The following is a 24,381-nucleotide window of genomic DNA, read 5'->3' as shown; positions in this document are numbered from 1 at the left end:
CTGAGTTGCCTGATCGGCAGAGGCTTTTAAAAGCATTTTTTTTTACAACCTCTTTGGCTGAAAAGGTTGTAGAAAAAATGTTTTGTTTTGTTTTTTAAAAAAAGCTTCTGACGATCAGGCAACTCAGCTGGGATCGTCAGAGGCTTTTAAAAGCATTTTTTTGACCGAAGAATTTGTAGAAAAAGTGCTTTAAACAAAAAGAAACCCTTTATGATTGTGTGGCTCAGCTGGGCATGTGGGGGAGGGATTTTTGCTACTGGTTCTCTGAACCACCCACCGCCATCGCTACCGGATCGGACAATCTGGTCCGAACTGGGAGCATTTCACCCTGGTTATGGGGTGGGGAGATCTAGTTTTAAGGTTTTACTTGGAAAGGTGCTGTAAAACTCAATGCTCTCCTCTCTCTATATTATTTACATGAAGTCACAGGTTATCCAGTGGCAACATGCTGAAGACACCTAGTTATACATACTCAATTGTGGGGCTCTGAATGGAAATAGGCTGAAGCACAATCTTAGCAAGACAGAGTGACTGCGGATGCTGAGATTACCTGAAGCTGGAGATCTTTCATCTGAGTAGGATTAGACTACCCGGCTGGAAATGGTTTGTAATTTGTGGGTCCTCTTGTTTTTCTGGCTCTTACCTGGGGCTAGGAGAGCCTTTACATAAATCTTCTGTACCAGTTGTGCCTGATCCTGAATCAGGAGGCCCTGCTCAAAGTCACTCATGCATTTGTAATGTACTCTACATAGGACTGCGGCTGAAGGTCAGAAGCTACAGATGGTTCAGAAGACAGCAGCATGTGTAGTTTTGTATATATTCTACGTCAGTGTTGCCACATTTCATCCTATAAAATAGCATTCCCCTTGAGATTTAGATGGTCCCCACTCTGCTGGCCTTTATAAAGGCTCTGAAGATTTGGCTCTTTCCTCAAGCACGAGGCTGTAAAATGAGTCATCAATACATGTTAGCTGGGTTATGTGAATGATTGTTTCCAGTGATATATTCATTTCTTTGTCACTTTTTTATTTTGGATATAATTTTTTTGATGTTTTAAATTGTCAGCCGCCAGCATCACTTGGTGATTGGGCAGCCATATATAATTGATTGATTGATTGATTAGACAACAATGCTGATATTATGTAATGTAATTATATAACCTTTTCTATTTCTTAAAAAGATATCTCATAAAGTTCATATTTCCTAATCAAACAGTCATGAAACAGCAATCCATAGTTCTGCTATGTAGAGTAATGGCTTTTTCAAACTGGTACCTTCCAGACAGTAACTCCCAACACATATGGAGAACTTTAGGATGGAGGAGAGCTAATCCAACTATCTCCCCAATTCTATAAATCCTAGAAAAAGTTATTTGTATACTGTTTCAGGTTTCTTTAAAAAAAATTCTTAGGCCTAGTTAACACATCACTTGTTAGTTCCTACAGAATGAGATTTTGCTGAAATGAAATCAGGTCCACAAATGCTGATGCAATAATATTCTTTAATTGCATTAAAGGTTCATTTTCTATTCTATTTGTTGGACTGATGCAACAGACTAACCAAATGCTGTATCAGAAAGTGATATACATGTATAACATACTGTATTTTTTGCACTATAAGATGCTCCAGACCATAAGACGCACCTAGCTTTTGGGGAGGAAAACAAGAAAAAAAAATCTGCCTCTGCCTCCCAGCAATTTATCTCCTTCCAGCAAACAGCAAACAGCCTGGTCAGCTTCAGCACAGACTGATTTAGCACGAGCAGCTGATTGGCGGTTGGATCAGCCTCCCGGAATACTGCCGATCAGCTGTTCCAGGCTGCGGGGATCACCGCTGCCCATCGCCGCTGCCACCTATTGCCGCCTATGCGTGTCCCATTTTTGGCCTCCGCACGTCCCATTTTCGGCCTCAACACACCCTATTTTCAGCCTCTTTGTGTCCCGTTTTCAGCCTGTTCCCTGCCACCGCTGATCCCCGCCACCTGGAATGGCCCAAAAATGGGATGCGCAGAGGCCAAAAATCAGATGCACAGAGGCCAAAAATGGGGCACGCATAGGCAGTGTTAGGTGGTGGCATTAGGCGGTGGCGATAGGCAGCGGCAATGGGCGTGGTGGTGACAGCAATCCCTGTAGCCTGGAACAGCTGATCGGTGATATTCCGGGAGGCCAATCCAACACCAATCAGCTGCTCGTGCTATATCAGGCTGTGCTGAAGCTAACCAGGCTGTTTGCTGCAAGGAGGCAAATTGCTGGGAGGCACAGGCCAAAGGATGGAGGTCTATGGGTGGGTGGGGCTTCGGCAACATTAGCTCTATAAGACGCACAGACATTTCCACCCACTTTTTTGGGAGGGGGGAAATGCATCTTATAGTGTGAAAAATATGTTATTTGTCACAGACTTAATATTACAGAGTATTTTGCACCCCATTAAATGTACTGTATGTTAATACACTCAACTGCAAATAATCAAGTGGTGCAAATAAAACAGTGCACTTAAACAGTAAATCTTTTATTTAGAAGAGTTCTGATTTAATAGTTAAAATTTACCTCCAGACATCATCCCAAAATAACAATGTCTGTTTGTATTCAGAATAATCCAGACATTTTGTGAACGTTATATCATTTATCCATTTACAACATTTGTGTAATGACAGCATTACACAAACAATAAAAATGTACACAAATTATGTAAATTACATCATTTATTGATTTACCAGACCCTTACATGTTCCATTATTTAAGGGTTATGGAAGTTAATTATATTGTACAATTACTAAGTATGTGGAAAGTATCCTGCTAGTTTTCTGGAAAATAGAATCACTACATATCTAAATCAAATCTATATTATTTTATTTTCATTTCTTTAGTTTAGTTAAATATTGTATCCTGCACTTTTCTAAAATATACCAAGAAGTAAAATCTCCTAAAAATTAGAAAAGTAATAAATTAATAGTACAGCAATGAAGTCATTAATATTTTTATTAAAATTTTAAAATTAGATTAATCTAATTATTTTTAAGTATCTAAGTATCTTTTAAATGTGGATTATTGTATATATGGTATCTTTTAAATTTGAATTTAAAATATACCATGTTATTTAGGTATAGATGTCAAATATGACATTTGAACCAAGTATGTTCAAATTTATGGAAACTTTTAAAGTTGACATTTAGCAGAACAATTAAAAATTAACATGGCAAAATTCAGCTAGTTTCCCTCTAGAAGCGTTAGGTTCTACTGGCTGATAAAGGATGGGCTTGATTTCAGTAATACTCCTTCCCCTTTCAGTCTAACTTCATCCATTCTGCACATTCCTAACTAGTCCATAGCGGCACTGAAGTGTGTATCATAGTTTATAATGGAGAAACTAAGTCTCCCCTTCTCAGTTGAAATAGGAACAGAGGAAGCTGCCTTACATATTAATTTGGATTGTTGCTCCAACTAGCCTAGCAGTTTCTCGATTAAATGCCAAGTATTGCAGATGGGACTTTCTGCACAGAAAGCAGAATGCACTGCACTACAGCTTTTCCCTGATGGAAACTAGTTGGATTCTCCCCATGCTGTTAATTGTAGAAAGAGTTGAGTATTTTTGTTGTGTCACTTACTGCTATTTCTCTACATGCCGACATGGATATTCCTGTGCCTTCAATCTGTTTCAGTGCATATTCCTTTTCGTCTTTTCTGCAAGAAAAAAGTGGATTTTACAGGATTTATTAACACTTGAAATATATAACAAGGCTTGCACACTTAATCTCTATTTTCTTATAACAGACTAATTGATGGTACAGTGCGGTTAATGATTCGTCCTATTTTTCCATAACCAATTATCACTTTGACAGGCAGCTGTTCGATAGGCAAAAACAACAATAATAATAAAGTGGACATTGTGATCTAATGAAAATACCTGATTTTCAAGTGATACTTTTCAAAATACCCTCCTAATTAAAGATGTGGAAAAACACAGTGATGATGGCAGTTTTGGCAAGGGTGGAGCAAAACTAAGTGTAGGAAGGAATAGTTGCCCTGAATAAGACAACATTGCCAAGAGAATGGCAATTAGCACTCTATCAGCACCCATAGACATAACAACACAGCTTGCTTATAACAGGTTGTTTTAACCATTTAGCTGTGTCCAACTCTTGGCAACTTTATAGGCAAGTGCTCTTTATGCTACACTGTCAAGCACAGGTTCTTTCAGTTGTTGGATGTTCGTCTTTATATCAGGTTTGGTACAAAGTGATACAGAGTGAAATCAATTTTTTAAAAAGTAATGCTGTTACACCTACTGTATATCTAATTACTCTAATGCAGAACTTCTACATCTAGAAATTCTGTTATTGGCATCGTTAATTTTAAAAAATCAGGTACCGAACATATGATAAGACAGATCCATACCTAAGATATAGTGCATAAACAGAATTAAAGAACAAAATCTTGATTTAGATGAAAAGCTTGATATGATATTGCACAACTTTCTAGGTACATTTATTAGAGGTTTCCACACCCCCAGTACTTAGGGAAATAGTAAAATGCACCCTTTTTTCCTGTGTAATTGTTAATTGTTTTAATGAATGCTTTTTAGGAGCTGTGGTGGTGGAGTGGCGAGAATGCACAGTCTGGTAAAATTTTATGGTGAATTTATTTTCAATTAAAGGTACATAAAAATTCAATATGCATAATGACATAATTTTAAGCATAATTGATATTCAAAATCTCTACAAACTGACGTACGTATTAATTTAAAAAATATTTTATGCAGGAATTCTCTCTCTCACACACATATACACACATATTTTAAATCTATACTATAAAATCATTTACTAAATTTTACTTTTCTTTTTTTTTCCCCAAATAAAATATAAATATTATTTTAAGAAATAATATACATTATTTGAAAATCAAATAGCAAAAATAATACAAGTGATTCTTGTAAAAAAACCTATATGGATATCATAGATGAAATTAAATTATCCCCAAAAGGCTCATGTATTATGCAAGAATACAATGATGACACAATGACCAAATTCCGTACAGTAATCCAAAATATTATTCTACTTAGTCACTGATTTTACATAAACTCCATTTAACCTGTTAGTTCAAAAAAAGTCATTTAAAATTTTTTTGTATTCATTTTCTGGCTGGCTCCTAGTAAGTCAGTATTAGATTTCTAAATTTAATTAATACATAATATAGTTGCCATTAACAGAACTGTATTGGCACATGTAACATTCTCAGAGTTACATTTTTAATATAATTAAATAGACATAGAGGAATAGTTTGTATCTGCAGTTTAAATATTACCTTATTTAACCTCAACATCAACTTTTAAAAACTTTATTCCTCTGCTGCATTATCAACACATGTATCAGATTTTGGGAACTTGACTATACCAAAGGTTTTCCAACACACTGTTGTAAATGTTATACACATCTTTGGTACCAGCATACTATTTTTATTCTCTATTAACCGCTATTAAAATTTGAGCCATTCTGTTAAAAATGTACTATATATCCCTATATAAAGGAACTTAAATGGTTATTTCATTTGGCTTAATTATAAGATCTATAACCCCAAATGGTGAGCAAGTATGTACATTTCGTATTATCTTTATTAGGAATACTGATTTTGTTCATAGAATATTTGTATTGATTTAATACCAATCAAAACCCATGCCTCATATTAATTTATCTTGTTGGTCTATATAACAATTTATTGGTATAACAGAGTATCACAGATATCTATTGTATTTCTAAAAAGGTTTTACATTGTTTAATTTAAAAACTGAACCAAGCAATATAATGTTATGCACTTTCATATATGTTGTGACATTAATGTATCAAGAAAGTTTTGATTTGATAAAAAAGCAACTTTGTGAAAATGTTCAGCTTCTATCTCAAAAAAAATCTTTCCAACCACATCTTCAGTTTTTCCAGAAATTTGATCTTGCGACCAATGCAGGATTGTATTCATCTTTCAAGATTCATAAGGAGTTTGTTGACTTCTGCTTTGGTATGGTCTCTGCAAACATGGCTATGATGCCCAGAATCTAAGAAAAGTTGAAGGTTTGTCAGAACAAATGCTGACTTCAGACATTTTTTTCCCTTTTAGTTTTGAAATGAATTTGGCTGGAGGCAAGACTATGGTTTTTATGTAGCTGACAAGCTGGAGGCAAACAAATGTCTAATTAAAAATAAATGTACCACCCATATGTTTGCATGCACTCTTTAAAGAAGACAACCAAACTGTATTGGCACACATACAAAAATGTACTAATTATTAGATATTAAGGTAAAATGTCAGTACTTATTTAGCGACTGTTTTGTTTAATAACTGTTTGGAGTAATGAAGATGATGAAAAGTAATTTTACAATCAAACCTTGTATTTATGACCCTCACAGAACTGTAAAGCAAATTAAAGCTGAAGTACGATCATAAGCACATTTCTGGTTGCACTTAGAAACCGCTTCACTTAATAACTGAGTTGCTGGGCCTAATTGTGGTCTCTAAACAAAAATTACCTCTTTATATCTATGCACTAGCATATTTTTAAAATAATATTCCAGAAGCAATGTTTAAAGGCAATTATTTCCAAATATTTTGGAGAAATATGTAATGATGTTTATAAAATACAATAAAAAGAATCTCTCTTCCCTCCTGAAGTTCTCTCGTAACCAGAACAATATTTTTCTAAACAGAAAGGAAAAGTTTCTTATTTTTTAAAAAATCATCCTGTCTAGCAGATCAATAGTTGTTAAAGTATCTAGCAAATTTTATCTTTGCAATCAGCTTTTATGCACCTTGAGGTCTAATTTTCTGGTCCAGTTAGAAATCAGTTTAGGGATACAAAATCTAATATTAGTAGTATTTCTTGTAATTTCAATCTATTTTCAGAATTCCATTTATAATATTCCTTTTCTAAAAATGCATCATTTAGGGATAATAATAAAAAAGGACTAGCAAATTGTTTTTATTTATTTGTTTGTTTATTATTAAATTTATACGCTATCCATCTCACTATACAAAGTGACTATGAGTGACTTACAGTGTCATAAAATCATAAATATAAAAAATATAAAAGCATTAAAATTATCAACAAGTAAATAAAGACTAAAAACCAAGAGCATGAAGGGTACAAGGGTGGGCTCATGTTTATCACTCCACCAACTACTTCCAGCATACCCCTATCAGTGCCCTAAGCCAACCAGCAGATCCAGGTTTTAAGGCCCTTCTAGAAGGCAAAAAGAATAGTGGCAGATCTCATCTTTGGCAACAAGATGTTCCAGAGGGCAGGGGCTGCAGGGGAAACGGCTCTTCTCTAAAACCAGTGATGACGAACCTTTTCGGCATTGAGTGCCCAAACCAGAACATACGTGCATGTGTGTGCATGTGCGTACGCCGGAGTGCCGGAAACCCAAAGACCAGCTGGCCAGCACGCGCAGGCCATTTTTCAGGCTGTTTTTGGGCTGTTTTTCGGGCTGTTTCCTGGCGCTCTCTTGGAACAGAGGATTAGCTTCATTAACAGAAAGTTATCCTAGCATGAGCATATAGAAGGAAGCTAGTTGAAAGTAAATCTGTAATAAACCTTAAGTGAAAACAAAGTCCCAAAATCTGTGTCAAGATCACATATTAGGATCTTCATTTTACCCAAGTTGTGTCAATTTGGACAAGTGATATCCCAAAGGTGCTTCAAAACTACCATATTGTAGTTCTATGTTGGGCAAGGTATTCCGAGATAAGAAACCAGCTCTGTGGGTTATTGCAATCCAGGTGTGTCCTCTCACATTATAGCACTCAACCCCACAACCCATTTCACTAGAAAACAATAGATTTTGATAACATTTATTTGAAATAACATAGTTCCCAGTTCAGCTCAGGTAATAACAATTTATTTGCCTTTTCTGAATTAAATTGGGTTATCTGAGTGCATGTAACTTGATATGATATTCAAAGGTGCTGTCCTATGGACATTACAATATGGATTAGGGAAGTTAAAGGAAAAAAGGAATGAGGGAGCCTGCCTTAAGGGCAGAGAATTCATCTAAAAGAACCTCTGGTTTATATTCAGTTCTTCTAAACTTCTAATAAGGCTGTTCAGTCACATGCTATTATTGCAATCCTAAAATAATTTCCTGCTGAGAGTGCCACCTCTGAAGCCAATTCTATTCTTGTCAGGAAAAGGAATTCCTAAAACCAATGACTTCAGTCTTCTTGCAGATATAACAGGCACTGAAAATTGTTACACAGTATGGAGCAGTAAAAATTCTTAACAGAACTGAAACCACATAAGAACCAACTTTAGTTTGCAATTCTGCAGAATACTTTTTTTTCATACGCTTTACATACTTAGGCACAAAGGGTACATTTCAGCAGCAAGACAAGAGAGATGATGCATATCTGAGCATCTAGGATCACCATAAAAGATAAGTTCCCTGTACTTGTTCCAAAGGAAATAAAGCACATTTATGTTTATAGTTCTCCTTTACCTCAGGAAATAAAATTCAATCACAAACCATCTGTGTATATGCAGTGATATTCTACATGCAACTATGTTCGGCCCTGCATAATTATTTAACATGTTTTGTACATGTGAATGGTACTTATCCAATAATGACACCAAGTTTCAAGCAGCTTTAAAATGGCCCAGTTCAAACACTATTATAAATACCCACTCTTCATTATTGTCCATAAAGAGCCATAGTAGCGCAGTGGTTAGAGTGCAGGACTGCTGGCTACTTCTGCTGACTACTGGCTACCTGCAATTTGGCAGTTCAAATCTCACCAGGCTCAAGGTTGACCCAACCTTCCATCCTTCTGAGGTGGGTAAAATGAGGACTCAGATTGTTAGGGGCAATATGCTGACTCTGTAAACTGCTTAGTATTGTGACCCACCAGCAGCCTGCGCAGATCGTGGCTGATCCCAACGATGAGGAGGCTGATGTGGTGTTGCGCCAGCAGCCAGCGCAGCCGGCGCTCGCGTCGGACAGCGAGGCGGCTGAAGAGGATGTGGTGCCAGAGGCAGAGACTCAGCCAGGGCCTTCAGAACCTCCAGAGGCTCCTTCAAGTGGAGAGAGCGAAGTGGAGGAGCCTCTTCTCAATGCTCGAGCACGCAGGGCTGCCAAAAGACAGGAGTGGCTACTCAGGAGGAGTAGGTCTCCTCGAGAGTAAGGCTTGAGGATAATTGGCCACTCCCTTAGCCTATTTAAGTCACACACGGTTAGTAAGTTTCTTGATGGAAACAACTTGTAATTATCATCAGAGCATTTTTGGAAGTCTTATCGTATTTTGTTTTCTGGGCTGGTTGCCAACCTTTCCCGGACTTTGGTTTATTTTTGCTACTTAATCAATTTGATAAGGACTATTGGTGTGTGTCAATATCCTTGGAAATCCAGAGCTGGGGCAGAACACTTAGAGAGGACTGTAAAGCAGTATATAACTCTAAGTGCTATTGCTATTGCTAAATTTCTTTACATAGCCTGAGTCATATCAATCTTTAATTGCAATTATTGCAGTAGAAGCAGACCCATAGCAGCTGTTGAAACAAAAACATAATCACTGAGGAAAAAGAATATTTATTTCCATTTGTTCCTGATGAGTTTATGTAAAGCAAAAGTCTCAATTATCTCAGTTCAAGGATAATCTAAAAGAAATTATCACCAAAATTCTCTATCAAATCTCACACTGCAATAAATAGAGGGTTTGAAATTAAATATTACACAAATTTTCTCACTTTCGAGTTAAGAAAAGATTTAAGTGCTAATGAAGTGTAAGGAATTAAAGAGTCTAATAAATTCTGCGACCTTAAGTCACATGGAGTAAGATAAGAACCAATATAACATATATTTATTGTGCAGAACTTCAGCTTTTATTTTGGCTGGCTTCATGCATCGTGCTAACCATATGTTTGATTTTAGTTTAACTTGTTATATGGTTCCGGAACGCCTCAGATAAATATCCACCCAGAAATAAAAGACAGGCAGGTATACATGCATGTGAAAAATACATCAGAAATTTCTGTCTTCCTCTACTCCCTTCATTTCTGCCCCTTTATTCCTACTGTTGCCAGTGGACCCTTGTAGAATGGAATGCAGAGGTAGAGTAGACACCAACGAAAGGGCCATCTTAATTTCATGGATTGTATGAACAGCTAACACAGGCAGTCTAATGACATGACTGACCATTAACCAGGATCCCGATGTTATACATGTATTTATTTTTCACCTTCAAGGACTGCACAGTACTATGTCAGTGCACACTCGCACACAGGCACACATTATGATGCCAGAAGGCAGCACTCCTCTTTACCTTCTGCTGAGTATCTTGCTACCTCCAAGGCTTGAAGTCCATATACGAAGCCCATTGGAATCTATGAACACAGCAGAAGTAAAAGGCAGAAATTTATGTAGATATACAGGATTCACACCTCAGAACTCAGCAGTGCCTAGTATCTAGATACCCATGGAGCCAGTCTTTAATAAGCAGACATGCTATTTGGAATCAAGATCATTGCCAAACTGAATCCTCTTAAGTAGCTGAAACGTTGTCAAGGGAACAAATAAACAAATATGGTTCTCTTCTTGTGATATACCCTAAGTTGGAAATAGTCAACCTTAAAAAAGCGAAAGCCATTTGAAAAACACTTTGCATCCTATGGCATACACTAAGTCTGCTCTTTCTTCCCACCGTTAATTCTGGTTAAGCACATTTTACAACTATAACATTTAAAAGTAAATGCTTATGGAAGCAGAAACAGGATGAGAACCTTTCTTTTGAACCACCTTCAACTCAGTGGAAAACCACAACTATTATCTGTATCCAACCTAGCATTGCTGATTCACACACTGCACAAAATTCTCATGAACAATCTGGTTTCTGCTTTTGAAAGTAAACACAAATACCTTTTTTTAAAAAAGCCTTTCATTAATATCTGGGCATATCCTAACTTTATAATGTGAGGGAAATAATCTTCATTGAAGGAGGTATTTCAAAATCTTTGCCATTTAACACAAGAAAAGGTTACAACACCCAGCACAGGATTCATCAATTACTTTGAGACAGAAGACAATTCCATAGCTGTTGCTTCAAGAGAAAGTGGAAATTGCATGATGCTAAAATATTATGATGAAAATGTTTAAGAAAAATGTATATTCTAGAGGCATTCATACATTTTAAATAAAAATTAAAACTTTATCTGCACGGAAGGAATAAAGAGTGATAAAGCTAACTGGTCATCAGTGATGCAGGTACCATACAAATTTATATTTTTTTAAACTAATGAGACACAGTTCCAATTACCCAAAAGTGCTTCTTTCAAGAGGCAATTGGATTTTCTGGTTTTTCTTTGAAAACATTTCGCTTCTCATCCAAGAAGCTTCTTCAGTTCCAATTACTCTACAGATGATAGTTATTTAACACTGGTTGTTACTTGGGAGGGACTTGCCATTTGAACCCTGAAATATTATTCCCCCCTTAACTAGTTACAGCTATAATGCTACTAATCTCTTGCAAGCCCAGGGAGAATTCTGTTCTAAAAATTTTGAACACTATGTCCAAGATATTACATCAACTTTATTTTTAAATGCATAAAAGACAGAGGCGATTTTGAAATGTTTTGAAGTATTAGATGGAAGACTTGTTTAACCATATAAAAAGAGAAGAATTACATTGACAGGTCTCTATGATAAGTTAAAAGTGATGGCAACAAGTGATAATTGTATTATTCCTTGTTGCTGCAGAACAGCTTTTTTCAATGGCTATCCTTCAAGTGCACTGGGATTACAAATCCCAGAATGCTTAACCAGTAAGGCACTGCTCACCTTGACCTCTGAGAGTTATAGTCCCAATGCATTTGCTAGTGTGATAAAAAGTGCAGCTGAAGGAGGTGGGGGGTGGGGAAAATGTCAGCAGTAGCATTGCAGTAGCAGGCAGCACATTCCAGAGAAGGACCCAAGATAAGAGACTGTGCAGTACTGAACTGGATGGGGGAGGGAGGAAAAGGTTCAGGGTAGCTGCACTATGGAATCTCCCAGGATATGTCTATTAGGTTAGATTAGAAGGTTATAGCCTTAGTCTGGTAAGATTCTGTCTATTAGGCATAAGCAAATAAAGAACTGGGTTTGATTGGATTTCACTGTGTCATCTTTAGCTTAGATCTGACAGCTGAACATCTGGGGAAGAATGGCAACCAATTTCAGATCTTCTATTCACATTATAATGGGGCACGGTATATCTGGGAATATGCCACTACTACCACATCAGTGGAATATCCCAGGATGAAAATGAAAGACATGCCATATACACTGTAATTAATGGGTTTTGTATTTGAGATTTTACTTCTATAAGCCTCCCGGAGTCACCATCTGTGAGTTGAGTAGTCATATAAATGTTCTTAATAATAAATAGAAAATAAAGAGAGAAGAACCTTAGCATCCTTTGTCAGGATTTCTTCATGACAATCTGTCCCCAACATGGTCCTTCTAGTCTTTCCACAGTGCATCCATCACCAGTATAAATAAAAATATTAGTTGTTCTCTTCTTCCCTTCCCTTCCACTTTCCAGCATTAGAACCTTCTCCAGAGGTAGGTCTTTGGATAATATGTCCAAAATACATATGGGGAGGAGTGAGCTCTCGTCCTTCGCTCTAGCTCCTGCCAGGACTTGAAAGGAGCCCAGCAACTGGGCATCCCCTGGGCAATCATCCCATGGTGATGTCACTGGCTAATCCTTTCAACCTGGAAGCACATCGGTGCTTCTGACACAAGTGAAAATAAAAATCAGTCCAAAGTCATATTCCCACTTCCATCCATTTTTTTTTTTTAATATTATCTTTTTCCCAATTTTCAAAGTTGGGTTTCCCCATAAAGTCAATTTAGCATGGGAAAAGGGTTGAATCTTTAAAAAAGATTCGATTGACATTATTTTCCATAGTTTTCTAATTGATGTAAATGTTTCCAGAGATATATCTTTATCAAGCTTTTCAGTCATCCAGATCATTGTTGTCCCAAAAGGTGCTTTTTTGAAATGGCAGCTGGAATTTCTTGATTTTTCTGGAAGGCATTTTGCTTCTCATCCAATAAGCTTTTTCACCAGAAGGTGCCTTTGGTTTCCAGAGATACTAGAGTATTAGTATATTTTGATCTTCATACTGCTCATCCAATCATACAGCACATGCTATATCTACATATTGTCTAAATCAGAAAATTAACACCAATTGTTAGTTTCCAGTATTTAATATCTGACAGTAGTTGAGCATGATGTTATAGCTCCAGATTCCAAAAACCGAATCCTTATTAATTTATAATTGCATTTTCTGTAAATTTCTCAAACCTACTGGATATTTTTAATGTTCCTTGTGTTAATAGCCTGTTGGAATAACTACCAGTTTTAGAGTTTCACATTAAATAGCTTAAAATCTTAATAGACTCCAAGACTCTGGATTTATTAGCCATATTGATTTAGAAAGATCAGATAAGCTGGCTATCAGCATTTTAGCAAATCAAGTTCAAAAATACAAGGTTGGCACAATAATAATACACTATACATAATCAATGTAACTCAGAGTACTTCAGAGTTACAGTTGTTACAGACAAGTAACTCTCTAACCGGGCATTGCAGGCATTCATCAATTCCAATATTAGGTTACATAGATTTAAAATATGCCAAAGTTGCAATATTTTTCCTCACTTCTAAACCTCATTCTACAAGATATAGGCCACATAAAGGCTTTACTTTGGTAAGTTTACCGTATACATAACAGAATTAAATTCGTTTACCCATATTTAAATTTATGAAGCGTAGTGTTTCCTACTCATATGCATGTTAGCAACCTAACAGCATCCTAATCAAGCTGCTAGTAAGCTCCTTTGCAAATATTCCATTGGATGTCCCAGCAAACCCTGCAAGTACATTTAAATGTGTCTCAAGAAGCATGGAAAGCTAACATTTCATTGTGGCTAATTTCATACATAAATCAAATGTACAGATAGCTGACCAGATAAAAAAGAAATTTTACTGACTATGCTACTACTTACTGAAATCAAAAGTGCTACTACTATATATCAATAACTTGGCTGAAAATTAATTGTTTTAGAAAGATTCACAACTGATGATGTGCAATATAAAAATATCTATGTAACCTTATTGACTAACTAGATTATAGAATTCAAATAGATTAACCAACAAATACATAATTACAATGATGTATCAGGTACTAAATGTTTTCATCTCTCTGAGAAGAAAGGTAGATGAAATCATCATACATTTGTGTAAGCTGCTAACATGGATTTTAGCTATACTGTAGCAGTCCCTTGGTACCATGGTGATTAGAAAACTATAAATATGCATTACTGCTGGGTTTCTATGGAATTTTAACTGGCAACACTGCTACAGGCTTCCTTTTTTTTAAAAAAAAATCCCCACACTAAAAGTTTACAGAGATTTCTTTAATGAAGAGACAAAGTCCTCTATCACCCCTCTGGTCACTGCCCCTTTTATTTTCTTTTGGCTTCTCTTCTAAAAATTATTTAATTTTATTTAAATGTGCTTCCTTAGTATTTGTCAATGAAGTAGGCCAGTTCAGGAAATAGATATCATAAGCAGTAAGGCAACTCTATAAAGGGCATTATATTAGAACCTTGAAAATCTGACAAAGAGAATCAAACACTATTATCCTGAATTGCCTTATACCTCGAGTAAGTTGATGTTTATTTAGCCATTCTTTCTTCAAGTTTATCTCCATTCAGTACTTCTCTACAGAATTGCATAGAGTTTACTTTGCTATCAATAATGCATAATTAAATAGTAATACAACTCTTTACAGTCTTTGCCTTCCTCAAGATTTAGTATATATAAATTCTGAATTTAAAATTCAGTACACAATCTAAATCATCAGGAAGTAACAAAGTGGCTCCATTATTATTACATCAAAATTGCATCAAACCAACTATACCCACACACTTGGAACTGCATTTGTACTGTACAGTACATTTTAACAGTAACATATTAAAGAGAGAACATTATCACTATATGAATAAATCATGAAAGTCTAACTGATTTTCCAGGCATGTTTTCATTTCTCTCACACTTTGCATCCCTACTAACACGGACACTATCATCATTTCTCTTCACCTAATCTTCCAATGCTTATCTGACCCTTTAAGACTAAAATAAGTGCAATATCCAGTATAATGATGCTGCAGTGTACTGTTCCAAAGTTGGAAGATTGGTCCAGAGTTCACAATACTGTATAATGAGGCTGAAATTGGGTATTTCTTCTAAGCTTTTTAGTTCCACATTGGAATGAAAATGTATATAGAGAGAAAAACAGAGACAGAGTTAGTAATGGCTTGCTCATAGAGAAAGCTTTCAGTTGGACACGATGTCTTTCCAATATATTCAGGATAATTTGTTGGTGTATGACTTCATATGGCCCAAAGCTAACTGTAGGATACAACATCTTAGATGTATTAAACTTAATATCATACATTGTTCGTTCCTCTCCAAGGGTAGATCTATATTTAATTTTATATCCAAAATTAAACAACCTTTAGCCATATATTCACATTACCAATCAAGCTGTCTTTGAGTTTGAAACAAAATTCAGTAAGGAACAGAGAATAAGTAACCAATTTATTATTATATCATTAGTTATATCTATGCTTTACAGAATTTTAAAGATACTGTTGTAGATATACAATCAGAACAATGTGTATACTTAAGATATTCTTAGAAAGAATACTATACTAAAAAAAATCTACATTTTGTCAACTGTCAAAATTGTCAAAATTAGGGTAAGAAACCAGTTGAGGGCTACTCTAAACAAATGTTTAGCCATTGAGAGACATAGAAGGTAATGACACAATGATTATATAAAAATATATCAAAGCAGAAATTTTCCATCACTTCCTGAGTGAGGAGTGATTGAGTGTATTATTATTATTTTAAAAAAACTGAATTAAACCTGTTACAGGTATTACAGAGCTGAGTTTCCTGTTCCAGAAAGAAGATAACTCTCATGTTATTATTTGGTGGTCTGATGTCAAATTTCAGTAGTTTGACCTTGGGAGATTCTTGAGCCTACAAATAAGAAATGGAAGCAACGTATAGCAACCAATTGTCCACCTGGGACACATTATGCAAACTGAGCAAAATTTAGAGCAAACAGGCATATAAGAAATGTATTCCATTCTCTGAGCATAGCTAAATAAGATTTCTACAGGCATTTCCAATATATATTTTCAACCTATCTTTATATTTATAAAAACTACCAACTTTTTTTTCTTTTTCAGTACACACTGTTCAGAAGCTGAAGTCAATTCTACTACAGAATTATGGGGTCTATATTGGCCTGAATATGTCTTTACTCAATTCTTCACCCAAGGAAAATTCTACAGCAATAGCTATGACAAAAGGAGAGATAAAGTGCCTGACTAGCTAACTAAAAACAGCCGCACTTAACCTTGCAATGAGTAAATTCCATTGCTATTTCCTACCATCTAAGGTATCAAAACAGGAAAGGCTTTGCTTAGATATTTTTAATTCACAGTTGGCAACTATCACAATGATGACGTTGAGAGAAAATTTCTAGCCATTTTTGCTCTGTTTACAAGAAAAAGAGGAAGAAGTTCCCTAATTTTAAGAAAAAGTGGAGCTAGTCTGGGTCAGATTAAAATACACACAAAGCTTTTTGTAATCTTTTGAGCTCTAGTACTTCTTTCACTCAGTTGTCATCCAACAATTTAACCACCTATTTAGACAGTTTTGGATAGAAAAGGATATTTTCTATCATTAAATTACTTTGGAGATTATGTCTTAAGTCTGTGTCTTTTTATGCTTTTATTATGGCACTCTGCACTCTATGATTATAACCATGTTGTTTGTATTTTTATGATTTATATTGTTCTGTTTGTTTCCTAGTATGATTTGCTTATTAGTAACCTATGACTATCACTAAGTGTTGTATCTTATGATTCTTGATGAATATATATTTTTTTCTTTTATGTACACTGAGAGCATATGCACCAAAGACAAATTCGTTGTGTATCCAATCACACTTGGCCAATAACAAATTCTATGCTATGCTATGCTATGCTATGCTATGCTATGCTATGCTATGCTATGCTATGCTATGCTATGCTATGCTATGCTATGCTATGCTATGCTATGCTATGATGTAGAATTCCTTGAAAAACAAATGCTCCCAGGTTTCTGTTTAGCCCATTATACCTTCTATTTAAACCATACATTCATCATCTTGACTTGAAGACTTTTAGAATAGAAGCTTACATATTACCCCTCTTCAAATATCAGACACGTGAATTTACCCTGTTTCCCTTCAGATCTTTGACTAATACTTTTTCAGATGTGGGCATGATCATCATCTACTTGGAAGTCAAAGCATTTGAAGAATGAAGAAGAACATACAGAATATAAGTATAACAAATTAGTCCTCATATATATGCAAAGTATAATAGTATGGTTACTCCCAAACCTTCCCAATGCTCCACACCATAAAGAAATAATATTAAAAGGTCTGATTAACTATTGTCTTTCCTTTCTCCTTGTAATCAATAGCATTATACAATAATTATTTCAACTACCATGTTGTAGTTGATGTAGTTGACTTCAATGACTGTCAAAACCATCTGAAATACAAATATAATTCACTTCTAGAATTTCTTTTAAAGTACTAGTTAAATGGGTAAAAAATAAATTAGTGTGCTAGGAAGCTATAATTTTGTTTCAAATGGGCATTTTGATCCATCAATATATGACTGTGATTTTACTATTAGCTTGGAGTATCTATTTATTATTCAAATTTATATAGTCATCTCATATATATGAGTTTAGGAAGCTTGCAAACAATTAAAATATAAAAACAACAAAAAATAACAACCCAACAATTTAAAAAAAGAAGAAGAAAACCTATTAAAAAAAAACCTTCATAAAATTCACAGCTGAGGCATCCTGTTCATGACAAAAGACCAGCAGATCCTTGGCAGGGCAGCCTCCTTCCAAGGCACTGGAGGGATGGGTCTGGCAGGAAGGAGACACATGGAAGGAGAAGACCAAGACATGCTCCCCAATGTTATGTATATTTACTTAAAAATAAATGCTACTATGTTCATTGTCTTTTTTTCAATAAATCTATACAAAGCTTGCAACTTTGAATTTCTAAGTTTTGGAATCACAAATGCTTTGGTCAACAAAGTATGTATATAACATGTGTACAAGATATCCAACACTCCAACAAAGAGGTACTCTTCGACTTGTGCATTTTTAAACTACTCACATCCTGAGTAGTAAAAAAGCTGTAAAAAATTTCAATAGCTCTGAGGCTATGCGGCCATTTTCAATGTTTAATTTCAAAATGAGCCCCCAAAGCAAATTTAATTATTTGCAACAGCTGGGAGCTTATGCACAATGACACAAACTAGTGACAATAAAGGACTAATTCTAATTAGTCACATATTCTCATCAGTTCACCTTTCCTCTGGCTTCAGAAGACAAGGAATCATTAATGGGTAAAATGTTTCCTACTTTTAGGTGCCGCTAGTGGAGTGTTATTTAGGGATCCCTTCTTTCTGTATTAATAGCAATATAACTAAGACTTATATATCACTTCACAGTGCTTTACAGCCACCTCGAAGCGGTTTACTGAGTCAGCATATTGCTCCCAACAATCTGGTCATTTTACCGACCTCGGAAGGATGGAAGGCTGAGTCAGCCTTGAGCCTCGAACTGCCAAATAGTTTTATTAATAGTTTTATTTGGCATGCACATATCCAAGCACAGTACAGATAGTCCTTGATGAACAACCATTTGTTTGGCAACTGGTTTAAAGTTATAGTGGCGCTGAACAAGGAGACTTACAGCTGGTCCTCAAAGTTGTAGCCATTGCAGCATCTCTGCAATTCATGATCGCAATTCAGATACTTGGCAAACAGCTTGCAATTGTGACCACTGCAGATGGGATGGTCACAGCATCCTGCAATCATGTGATCACCATTTGCGACCTTCACTGCTAGTTTCCAATAAGCAAGTCAATGGGGAAACCATTGGTCACAAGGTCACAAATGGCAATCATGTGATATCATGCCTAATGATTGCGTGGAAATACCTAATGAATGCAACTAGAATTGCCAATATAAGTCAGCATGGTCATGTGATGTTGAACTTTACTACCAGGTTGCATAGTAACAGAGTTCTTGGTTCCAAATACCATCATTAACAGAAGACTACTTATATAATAAACTACTTATATGAAAAATGGCTGTTGAAATTAAATTCTTATGGCATTTCTGGACCCTTGCACAAGTGGATTGTTGCTTTCTTGTCTAATAGGCTGCAGAAAATCAAAATAGGGAACTCACTGTCTAATCCTGCATCAATTAACAGTGATGTTCCGCAGGGCAGTGTTTTAGGTCCCACACTTTTCTTGCTCTATATCAACGATTTATGTGATCAACTTAAAAGCAATTGCATCCTTTTTGCCAATGACGTAAAATTATTTAATACTACAGATAATTCTGTTGTTTTGCAAAGTGATCTCAACTATGTGTCTGGATGGTCATCTATTTGGCAACTTCAAATTTCGATTAATAAATGCTCTGTCTTACATATTGGTAAACATAATCAGAATGTCAAGTATAAGCTAGGTGGTATTGATCTAGCAGATGACCCTTACTTTGTTAAGGACCTAGGTGTACTTATCTCTGACGATCTATGCTCCAAAGTTCACTGTAACAGCGTTGCTAAAAAAGCACTAAGAGTTGTAAACTTAATTCTACAAAGCTTCTTTTCTGGAAACATTGTATTGGTAACTAGAGCTTATAAACCTTATGCTAGACCAATCTTAGAGTACTGTTCAACTGTCTGGAATCCCTACCATATATCTGATATTAGTACAATCGAGCGGGTTTAGAAGAAAACTTTATGAGAAAAGTTTTGCACTCTTCTAGACATAATAGAATTCCTTATGCTACTAGGCTCGTAATTCTTGGTTTGGATAACTTGGAACTGTGTCAATTGCAGTCAGACTTAGGTATTACAAAATACCTAAATTGTACATACAAAATTGTACATAGTAATGTTTTACCTGTAAATGATTTCTTCTGTTTTAATCGCAATAATATGCGTGCGAACAACTGCTTTAAACTCAATGTAAATCATTCTAAACTTGACTGTAAAAATACAATTTTTGTAATAGAGTTGTCAAAGTCTGGAATGCTCTATCTGACTCAGTTGTCTCAGCTACAAATTTTCAGTTTTAGTCACAAATTGACTTCAGTGGACCTCACTTCATACTTAAGAGGTCCGTAGAGGGGGCATGCATAAGTGCACTAACGTGCCTATCGTCCCTGTCATTGTATTTTTATATTATTCCTGTTTTCTTTTCTGTTTGACAAATTACAATAAATAAATAAAATAAAATAAAATAAAATAAAATCAATATCTGATGATTTTTAAAGGCAGGAGCCAATCACTTCAGTATCCAGGGCAATGAATTTTTCAAATCCTTTCTCTTTCTCCATCATCCCCCATGCAGAACAAATCACATTATCTGACTGATTGGCTCCCTAGAACTTCTGGGTATTTCCTAAAATAATTTATTCTTTTTAAAATGTAAAGTCTGGGGTATACCACTAATTTTGTGAAGGGGGTGGTGGTATTTCCATGGTATGCCGCTTCCCTTGCTTTTTTTTTTTTTTTGCACTTTCCTTCAACTTATGTTTTTAATTTTTTAAAAAATTGTCTGTACCTTAGGAAGGTACAGGCAAACATTTTAAGAATTTGTGTGTATGAGAGAATAATTTTTAGTTACATTGTAACATTACATACTTCAATGGCATTGTTTTCTTTGCACATTTGTATTCATTTTGGTGTTTGGAATTTTAGAGTAACTGTGTAAGTTGCCACTAAAGGGAGGTGTGATAGCAAAAAGTTTAGGAACCTCTGCTCTACGGTACAGAAGCAATTTCAAAGTGGCTATGAAATTATTAAGGAACATTCAATCCTGATTATTTTTCTCACTTTTTCCTTTTTTTTCCAATAGATTTTTCAATTATGTATTTCAGAGTAACATGTTTTTCTCTGCAATTAATTGCTAAAGGGGCAGAAAGATTACTACATGTATCCTCCTTTCCTCTTCTATTTTACAGTCCTGATTTTGGAAAGGGTGATTAATGCTACCTGTTATAGTGAACCAAAAGCAGCTCATTTGTGAGGCATGCCATCAAAATAATGAATAGTAATAGAAAGAGAGATATCCTGCCCCAAGATCTCTGGAATCTCCTTCTTTAGTGCATCTGAGTTTGGCCATTTTGCTCTTGTACTTCTCTGCCCACAGAAATATTAATAAACAAAAATACAAGCAACCACTCCTGTCCTTTCTAGATGGGTGATGCAGTACCAATAGTCCTCTGCTTACTTCCATCCATTCATTGTTCAAAGTTACAATGACACTGAAAAAAAAAATTAAAACCAGTTCTGTAAGTTACAGGTGTCGTAGCATCCCCAAGGTCAAATGATCACAATCCAGGCATTTGGTTGTCTGGGTTGTGATTATGGCCATATCATGTAATAGGCATTTGCTCACTTCCCACAAGCAAAATCAATGGCCAGCAGGGAAGGTTTCAAACTGGTCCAGTAAATTGCTCCCACTTCTAAGAGCCCACTACTGTATAGAGTAAGAGATTTCAGGGAGTAGATGCTTCATCTTATTCCACCCCTATTCTGAGAGTGGGGACTGGATCCAATTAGCATACTTCTTCAAACCACAGCATGAAACAGAAGAACCATACAGGCAATGTTTCCTTATACCCAAGTCTTTCTTTTTGATGGTCCCACTATGCCCAATCATTCCTGCTGCACTACCAGTGACAAGAATGCATGTTCATTGCAAAGTGAGGAGACAGCAGCAACCGTGCAATCCCTTCCATCCTTAAACTCAACACAAAGAAAAACAGAAGCCAAACAACTGTATAAAGGCAGTAGCTGATCTTGCACTAAACAAATGATCTCTCCTCACTTTATCCCCCCCCCCCAGAAAGAATAGCAAGAAAGAAGTTGGTGAACTAAGTTGAATGCACTCAGAGTTGCCAAAAGAGAGCAAATGAGAAGATAAAATGTCCTAGGACTAGGGCAGTCCTCTCTAGGTTGTGTTGTTCGCACACAGCAAGCATTTGGATCAAACTGTCTGTTCAAGCAAAAAGTTTAGGTAGTGTTGTGGAACCAATCTTCGGTGCAGGGAAAAAAGCACCCATGACTTATACTAAAAATGGAAAAGCAAAGGAGTTCCTTCCCTAGAAGCTGACTTGTCCGCTTTCTAGCTAGGGAAACTCACTGATGACTCCCGATCTTTGTTTCTTCTTGAAAGAAAAGAAGGAAAGCAGAAGAAATGACCAGCTTGCATCATTTCATCCTTTTCCTTAAACGGCAGAAATCGCTGTGCTAAGCAAGTTTTTTTTTGTTTTGTTTTTTTCCAAACAAAGATTTAATTTCAATTTCAATGGGACTTTTTTCCCTGCATGGGATTCGGGTGGCGCATTAAAGTGTCAATACACAAAAGATGCTTTCGCTGTTCCCAGGGTTCAAATTCCGGCACGATCAATCCCGTCTCGTAGGTACTCACGCTGTCGGGAGTTTTCTCGGCTCTGGCTCCGCCCATCACTGGCCCCGCCTACGGTGACCCTTAGATCCGCCCACCAAAGGCTCTCCCTGCAGTTAGCTGCCCTGCCCTCCAACCCCCCAGCCGCCCCAACCCGACGGGTGCGGGGATATTAAGCCCCGCTGCTGGGACGGCGCCGCGGAAGGGAGCAGGGCTTGAAAGTTCAGTCGCTGCGGAAACCGACGTCTCCTAACCTCGGCTCCCCTGGGCCGCCGCCGCCGCCGCCGCGCTCTTCCCGCTCCCCGCCTCGCGGTTTCTTCTTACCCGTCCTTGCGCCGCGCTTTGTAGACGTGCCCGTAGGTGCCTCGCCCGACTTTGCAGCCCTCGTACTCGAACAGATCCTCCACCCGCTCGCGCTCGGCCGCCAGCTTGGATTTGAACTCGTAGTCCATGTCTTTCACCCATGGAAGGAGCGACTAGAGAAGGAAGAGAGGGAGGTGGACAACGGGGTGAGGCGGCGGCGGGACCGGCGGCGTTCAAGCGCAAGGGCACGAGGCCACCATACTGGGCACCATTTCCTTGTTTTGGGTTTTTTTTTGAGGGGGGGGTTGTGGGGGAGTCCCCTCAGCCGCCACCCGCTTCAACCACCGCTTCCAAGAGTTAGAGTCGCAAGGGCTTCTGGGTCAGGTAGTAGTGATGGAGGCGCGAATTCGCAGGCGCTTGGGGAAGACTGGGAATGCCGGAACTACAAGACCCAGAGTCTTTTGCAGTACCTTAGCTAGCAAGCGCCTGCGCGTTGCGGCGCGCTCCCTCGGTTATTGCTGAGTGGGTGCTGGGAAGTTGCTGACTCTTCACGTTGTGAACGAGTCGCGGATGGCTCAGTAGAGAAACCGGGAAACGAGCTTATTCCCTTGGCCCGCCACTAACTGCCGCCTTCTGGAGGGAGAAACTGGGCTAAGGAGCTCGGTTAATGGAGAAGTCTCGCGCAGGGACTTGTTTATCTCCCGAGCTGTCATTCAGGTTAAAGCCCTACCCTTCATTCCTTCGTTCGCTTCTATTGGACAGAATTCGTCCCGCCTTTTCTTCCCCGACCAATGAGGCGGCCCGCTCGCCGAAATTAAAATACTGCCCTCTCAGTCTTTTAGTTGGAAGGGCGGAGCTTTGCGCTTGAACGTTGCGGGCAAAGGACTCGGCTGGAGCGGTTCGTCCCCTTCTCGCTCCAATGCTTCGGGTTTCCCGCCCTTCCCCCGTCCTGGATACATTATTAATGACACTGGCCGCACGATTCCCACCGATGACTGCTCGGCCTTGGCATAACGCTGGGCGAAAGAATAATGGTCGCAATGAATAAGGCAACAGCAATTGAGACATGCCATTAGATGGGTGGCATTGTTCTACAGGTAATGCGTATAAAATCCGTCACTTTCCGATGAAAATTTACGGCATCTAATCCTACTTGGAAAAGACTTGGACATAAAGTCAAACATCTAGGTTTTATATACCTACTTAAATGAAAAGCCCAGTAGCTTCGAAACGGACTTGGAGAAATTATTTTACAACTATCTCAATTACTATCACCGGTTCCTAATGTACCTGGAAGAATTTTCTTGAAATTTTCAAAATACAAATATCAATAGTTCAAAAAAGTAAAAAATTTGCTTAATACATGTTTCCACCTATTCTGACAGGCTTCCTGATTCTTCAATAAAAAATACCTGGAAAGGGAGGGGAGCATCAAACCTAGTTAGTTTACAGATTTAAAAAGGCTCAAAACTTCAA

The 24,381-nt window shown here is 37.1% G+C and overlaps 1 protein-coding gene across 1 annotated transcript in view; it reads right to left on the bottom strand.

Annotated features, from left to right (window-relative positions):
* CDK19 (cyclin dependent kinase 19) overlaps nucleotides 1–23,546 on the bottom strand; it is an 84,755-nt gene extending 61,209 nt beyond the window's left edge. Inside the window, 5 exon segments of the mRNA XM_070953315.1 lie at nucleotides 3,605–3,680; nucleotides 10,302–10,351; nucleotides 10,353–10,362; nucleotides 22,927–23,078; nucleotides 23,376–23,546. Coding sequence (XP_070809416.1) covers nucleotides 3,605–3,680; nucleotides 10,302–10,351; nucleotides 10,353–10,362; nucleotides 22,927–23,054 — 264 coding nt within the window. The 5' untranslated portion in view covers nucleotides 23,055–23,078; nucleotides 23,376–23,546.
* Between the last annotated feature and the right edge of the window lie 835 nt (nucleotides 23,547–24,381).

Source organism: Pituophis catenifer, unplaced genomic scaffold (genome assembly GCF_029215685.1).
Source record: "Pituophis catenifer annectens isolate HBS135680 unplaced genomic scaffold, rPitCat1.0.hap2 SCAF_1, whole genome shotgun sequence".
Lineage (NCBI taxonomy): Eukaryota > Metazoa > Chordata > Lepidosauria > Squamata > Colubridae > Pituophis > Pituophis catenifer.
Note: the sequence above shows the minus strand (reverse complement) of the source record. Positions and strands in the feature narration are given on the sequence as shown.